Source organism: Thalassophryne amazonica, chromosome 2 (assembly GCF_902500255.1).
Source record: "Thalassophryne amazonica chromosome 2, fThaAma1.1, whole genome shotgun sequence".
In the NCBI taxonomy this organism is placed as follows: Eukaryota; Metazoa; Chordata; class Actinopteri; order Batrachoidiformes; family Batrachoididae; genus Thalassophryne; species Thalassophryne amazonica.
The window spans coordinates 154,418,054-154,424,775 of NC_047104.1; the positions used below are offsets into that span (position 1 = coordinate 154,418,054).

General features: G+C 40.0%; 1 protein-coding gene across 1 annotated transcript in view; it reads right to left on the minus strand.

Moving 5' to 3' along the window:
* LOC117504526 (zinc finger protein 585A-like) overlaps positions 1–6,315 on the minus strand; it is a 56,204-nt gene extending 49,889 nt beyond the window's left edge. The window contains exon 1 of the mRNA XM_034163979.1: positions 6,071–6,315. Coding sequence (XP_034019870.1) covers positions 6,071–6,251 — 181 coding nt within the window. The 5' untranslated portion in view covers positions 6,252–6,315. The remainder of the gene's footprint in view (positions 1–6,070) is intronic.
* Positions 6,316–6,722: the final 407 nt, after the last annotated feature.

Consider the following 6,722-nt stretch of genomic DNA (forward strand, 5'->3'; position numbering starts at 1 on the left):
ATTTAAAAGTGTGCGAAGGTCCTTGCAGCTGGATACAGGAGGTATTGCCCCTTTTCTTAAGGCAATTACGATATCTTTTCACAAAATCAGAAACCAGATCATCGTTTGCGATAGTATTTTCGGTGTATAAAGACAGCACATCTTGGTACGACGCCCCGGTGGCGCTGATATATATTTAATACACGCAGTGACCTTTATTTTATTTGTAAATATTCACAAAAAGGAAACATAGAAATGGGAAAAAATATGAGTATGTACATATGTATGTACGGATATATTTAAATCTCTTTGGTGTTAAAGATATGTAGATGTTTTGTTCATGTGGTTTCTGACATGTCTGCAATAAGACAGGCTGAAGCTGGGAAAACTAATTCTCCTGTGAGTAGCGTTTTATTCTTTTAGTGCAACTATTAAAAGGTCCACTATTTCTGTATTATCCGTCATGACTTTGCTATCCATCCACTTTTGTTCACAGTATGGGACCACTACACGCGCGGGGCTGGGGATATTTGTGTCTTAAAAGTGTGTGTGTATTTGGGGTGTTTAGCGCAAAAGGTCGCACCTCTTTTGACAAACCGGGCCAGCGTCACAGATCCCGTTTGAAGCAATATTTTTATAAGGTCCTGCTGTGTCCCTCGGTCCGAGGTGTCAGGCTAAATCCGGAGGCTGGACCAGTTTTCCTGTCCCGCCTCCTGTTGCAGTGTTTTTCCTTCATTCCAGCCGCTGACCGCTGACAGGAGCAGACGTTCATTCTCTCGGAATGAAGTTTTCTTTTTCTTCAGAGTGCGAAAGTCTTTCACGGCAAGTGATTTAAGTAATCCTTTGATAGAAATGCTTCTGTTTTTTTTTTTTTTTAAAAAGATCCTCGGCGGTAAAAACATTTTTTAAATGATGTTTTTTGTTAGATATAGAGCCCCACGGTGAGAAAAGTTTATTCTGATGGAGCAGAAGAATTCAGCCTGACAAATTAACCCCAGAGGATCATTTAGACGACACGACGCGCCAGGGACAGACTCTCCTTTATGACGTAAGAAAATCAGCTCATAACTTTTTTAAGTGTAAATATTTCATTAATAAGTATGGTCTGTGTTACAGTTTGTGGATATTCTGTTAGGAGTTTATTTAACGCTGTTTAATCAAGTTTTTTTTCCCCAGACACAGCAACAGAGATGTAGTAAACCCTCTGAAATCTCATTTATATTAAAAAATACAGGTTAATAACGCGGAGCTGGTGTGTTATAACCGACGGAGGTCTGTCGAACCGTCAACAGGGCGCCGCGGGGACGGACTCGTGTTACACGGTAAGAAGAAAAAAATCACATCATGACGTTTTTTTAAAGTGTAGGCTAAATATTTAATAAGTCGCATCTTTTCTTTCAGTTTGTGGCGAGACGTGACCGTCGCTCCTGCAAGATGCCCGGAGGTTCGAGGATATTTTGGACTGGTATTAATTAATGTTTTTGAGAGAGAATAATTGCGATGCATAAAAAGTTTATTCTGGTTTAACGAGAAGAAGAAGACAAATTAAGCCCAGAGGGTTATTAGACGACACGGGGAGCCGGAGAGAGAGTCGCCTTCATGAGGTAAGAAAAAAAGAAAAACAATGATTTAGTAATATGACTAAAGTTTTTAAAGGTCCGTAAAGTAAGAAAAAAAACCATATTGGCTATATAATGTCAGACGTTTCCCCACTCAGCCAAAAATTTATGCAAACAGTCAGCATCAGCTCGAAAAGTATAAGTTTTTGTGGAGCTTTTCACAACCAAATAAGCGTTTAAAGCGTAAAACCCTCCACCAGTTAGATTTCTCAATAAATGACCACCGACTGTTTCTATCAAAGATACGGCGTGTGAATTGTAAAAATTACAGCTTGTGTGTGTTTTCAGTGGAACTTCTGCAAAACAACCGCATTTAAATCTTTATCCACGTTAAAACGACTTGAGATTTATAATTATACGCTCTGAACAAATGCACAGATTCTACATGACACACTTTCCTCTTGTCACACTGACAGCAGTGTGTCGGCTCCCAGGCTGTTAATGTTTTTGACAGAATTGGTCGGAAATGTGCAATTTTCAAGTGCCTGGTGCAGCCTTTTACAAATCATAAAACAGCGGAGTAACAACAGTGAGTTTTAACATTAGAACTCTTACCCTCGTGATGTTGGTCAACTCGTGTATTTCAGATTAATTTTAATAAATGTTCACCTTTCTGTAGCAGTTGTTAGCTAAACTAGTTTGTTCATAATTACAAGCGGTTTTTAAAAACACGTACAATTTTTACTGCGGATTATTCGCTGTTTAGGGTATTTCTACATGCCATACACTGTAAAAAATAATAAGTTGACTTTACTAAAAATGAAAATAATCAAAAAATGCAAACTTGCTCCCTTACAAAGTAATTTATGTTGTCTTGAAGCAGATTTGATTACCTTAATTATTGCGAGTGTGTAGTACTCAAATACACTTAAAATCTAGATTACAGTAACTTGTTTATTTTGCTGTACTGAAAAAATTAAATTACAGTAATGTATTTACTGTGAGCATCCAGCAAGTGACGGCTTAATTCTCAAAATAGTTTTGTTCATTCATCATATTCAGGTCAACTTAATTTTCTTGAAGCTACAGCTTGAAAACTGAGTCTGGTTAACTTAATTCGTTTGTATGTTTGCATGCATTTACAGTGTACAGAGAGAGTGCGGCTCAAACCAAAGTCAAATTCCATGTATTCTGTGGATACTTGGCCATTAAAAGCTGTTCTGATTCAGATTCTGATAAACCAGAAAATGCTGATGAACCCTGTTTTATTTGAAACTTCAAAGTTGTTGCTTCAGTTCTCCGTCATTCAGTTATCTGTGATTTTCAGGGAACACGACATAAAATGCTGACGGCTGATTTTCATATTAAAACAATAGATGTCTCCCTTTTGGAAAGTCTCCCAAGAAATCTGATCAGAGAATCTTGATGTCTTCAGGGTGTATTAAAAACTAACCAGGAGAAAGCTGCTTTCAAGAACGGATTCATTTATTTTTTGACCCACTTCAGATGTTTCTTGGTCAGAATGAGGTGGTAAAGCAGGAACTTGCAGCAATACAAGTGAGCAAAGAAAATGTTTAGATTTAGGACTTAACATCCAAGCTGCTGGCATGTGAACGTTACCGTGAAGTGTTGATTTAAAGATTTGAATCCCAAAATGTGTAAAATATAATAAGTTGACTTTACAAAAAAAAATATGCGAACTTGTTGCCTTAAAAAAGTGGCTTTGAGCAGACTTGAGTTTATTTTACGCAGCTGGAGACATAATAATCATCTATCAGCTAATTTACCGCGACAGCCTGATGGTTACCCTTTAATAAACATGGACGTATGCTTTTTTCTTCATGTAAGTGGACCAAATTTGTGTTTAATAACCATGAACATATGCTTTTTTCTTCAGGTAACTGGAACAAGTACCTTTTTTCTTAACGTATGCTGTGTTTAATAAACATGAACGTATATGCTTTTTTCTTCATGTAAGTGGACCAAATACTTTTTTCTTAATGTTTTCCTTCACGTATGCTGTGTTTAATAAACATGAACGTATATGCTTTTTTCTTCATGTAAGTGGACCAAATACTTTTTTCTTAATGTTTTCCTTCACGTATGCTGTGTTTAATAAACATGAACAATTGCTTTTTTCTCTGTGTGTGACTAATGAATGTAATAAAACACATATTCTAAACCTTATACAGCCTGTGTTCTTTCCTATAATATTGTTGAAAAGGGTAAATTGTTTTTCAAACAAGGTTTTTGTGAAAAACACTTACTGGTACCTTTTGCTCTAAAAATACCATCTGGCCTGACACCCAGCCACCATGCCGGGAGTGACGGAGAAGAAACTTTGTTTTTTTCCGCCTTCATCACCTCGGGGCGGCATCTCCGATCAGCGGGTGTCCCGCGCACCATGATCGATCGGCTGATATCTTAAAAGACACACCATTTGGTGTGAGTGAGAAGGAGGTTTGTTGATTTTTTCGGGTTCATCACCTCGGGGCGGCATCTCCGATCAGCGGGTGTCCCGCGCACCATGATCGATCGGCTGATATCTTAAAAGACACACCATTTGGCGTGAGTGAGAAGGAGGTTTGTTTTTTCAGCCTTCAAACAAGCGTGACGAACGCTTCTCTACTATGTTATAAAAGACCATCCGGCCTGACACACACACACACACACACACACACACACACACACACACACACACACACACACACACACACACACACACGCTAGGGGAGGAGCCAGGGGCGGGACTAGGGGAGGAGCCGGGGGCGGGACTAGGGGAGGAGCCGGGGGCAGGGGCTTAGGGGCAGGACATAGTGACGTAATCGATTCTGATTGGCTGTGACGTCATAAGGGGCGGAGCTTGGAGGCGGGACTTGGGGAGGGGCTTAGGGGCGGGACATAGTGACATCATCCATTCTGATTGGCTGTGACGTCATAACAGGGGCGGGGCTTAGTGACGTAGTCGACTCTGATTGGCTGTGATGTCATAGGGGGAGGGGCTTGGAGGCGGGACTAGGGGAGGGGCTTAGGGGCGGGACATAGTGACGTCATCGATTCTGATTGGCTGACAGGGTCATCAATCACTTTTGACATGAGGTTGGTTATATTACTCTCTGTTAACAATAAACTCTTGCCTCAACATGTCCAGGAACTGTTAAAAATAAGGGAGTCCTGTTATCACCTGAGAGAAACATTAGTATTTGATGGCTTAATGATTGTAACTACTGTGAAAAGTCACTGCATCTCCGTAAAAGGTGTTAAAATATGGAATATGGACACACTTCCTTCACACATACTGGCACCATAGCCTGGAATGGTATTCCGACATGGTTGCAATCGATTTGCAACAAGGCAAGTTTTAAAAGACAGTCATTTTTATTCAGTCAGCTAAGACAAGAGGACTCAACTCTTTTATTTTTAATGTGATTTTTAGTCCAAAGGAATAGCTTATCTTCCAACCCAAATCTGTGCTAAATTTGTTGTCATTTATATATGTACAGGGATGCAGTTGCTTTTTAAATTATTAAGACCTTATTGTTTTCTGTACAATTTGCACTTATTTTATTGGTATTCCAGTGTAATATATATATATAGAGAGAGAGATTCATTTATTACTTACATTAATTAATGAGATTCTAGTGTCTTACTTGTCTTGTACTTGTTCAATCAAGCTCCTGTTTTTAGCCTCATCAGCACCACAGTGGAAATAAACGTTTATGATTCATTATGTCATTCCTTCTATCACTGATACGTATTAATCATCTTTGTGTATATATTGGTTTTACAAAATAAACTCATTCATCAATTTGGTGTGACAGCAACGTTGCCCACATGACTCTGCGGGTCAGACCCACCAGCTGCACGGTAGAGGTGGGTGGATCGATCCTAATATTGTTAATATCAATACCAACTCTGGCATTGATATTGAACGATCCTCGTGTAAAAAGACTCAAGCATTTATTCTGTCCCGCGCGCACTGTCTGCTGCGCACGCAGATTCATCAAAGTCTACTCTGTCTGCAAGAGCAGCGCTGTGCTGTGTCACACAACACGGAGCAGCGCACCCTTGTATTGTGGTTTGTCAGTCCCCTACCTAAGGAGATTTTAAGTTGTGTTGAGTGACTTTTTTTAAACAAAAATGTTGATTGTGATAATAAAGTATTTTGTTGTCAAGTACAGTGTTTGCCGAAATTCTATCCTAGGTCTTTTGGATCCTTTGGAACTATGAAGCTTAAATATGAAAAAGTATCGGTATGGGCGATACTGGGCCTGTATTTACTTGGTATCGAATCAATACCAAAATTCCCGGTATCGCCCACCTCTACTGCCTGGGGTGCACGGGCCTCACTGGGCCTCGGAGGCGGCCCGTAAACGAGGCCTGAACCTTGTGTATATCTGATGGCAGGTCGAGTTATTCTTATTAATACCACATACCGCTCACTTAAAAATCAAGCACTGTTTACATAAGCGACACATTTTTACACGATATAGGTCACGAAATGTGTTCAAAAAAAGGTTTAGAGGCCAAACCTGCTTTGTCTTCAGGCTTCAAAACAGCACCACATCCTTTCAGTCGTTTGTTTTCTTCTTTTAGACGAGAAATTTCTTCTTCGTACTCCGCTATCGTTCTTTCAAACAGCTCTAGAATGTTTTCATCTGGAGCAATTACGCGATGTTTCAACAACGTTCTCAGCAGTTTTACGTTAGACATTTTACACAACGTCTTTAAAAATACACTTCGCTGTCTAAACGGGTACTGAGATGCGATTGTTGACAGCTAGCTAGCTAAAACTAGCGTCAGGAATTGATTCTTCTTCTGGTCTTTTCCCAAGCGGGTGGCAATCCAGCGTTAAGTTCTATTACTGCTTCCAATTGGTTTGGAGGACCATCCAAGTTGGAAATTCACTCATCTTCAACCATCCACCCGTTTTCTATACACTTATTCCAACTGAGGGTCACCGTGGGGCAGCTGGAGCCTATCCCAGCAGTCACAGGGCAGCATGCCAGTCTGTCACAAAGCCAAGCTGGAAACATTCACTAAACTTCTGGTATACAAAACTGATTTCTATGTTTTAATTCAGTTTCATATAAAACAGCTGTGCGCAACCCTGGTCCTGGAGGGCCGCTGTCGTGTATGTTTTCTAACTCTCCCTGTTCCACTCCCAGGCTATTAACTCTACGA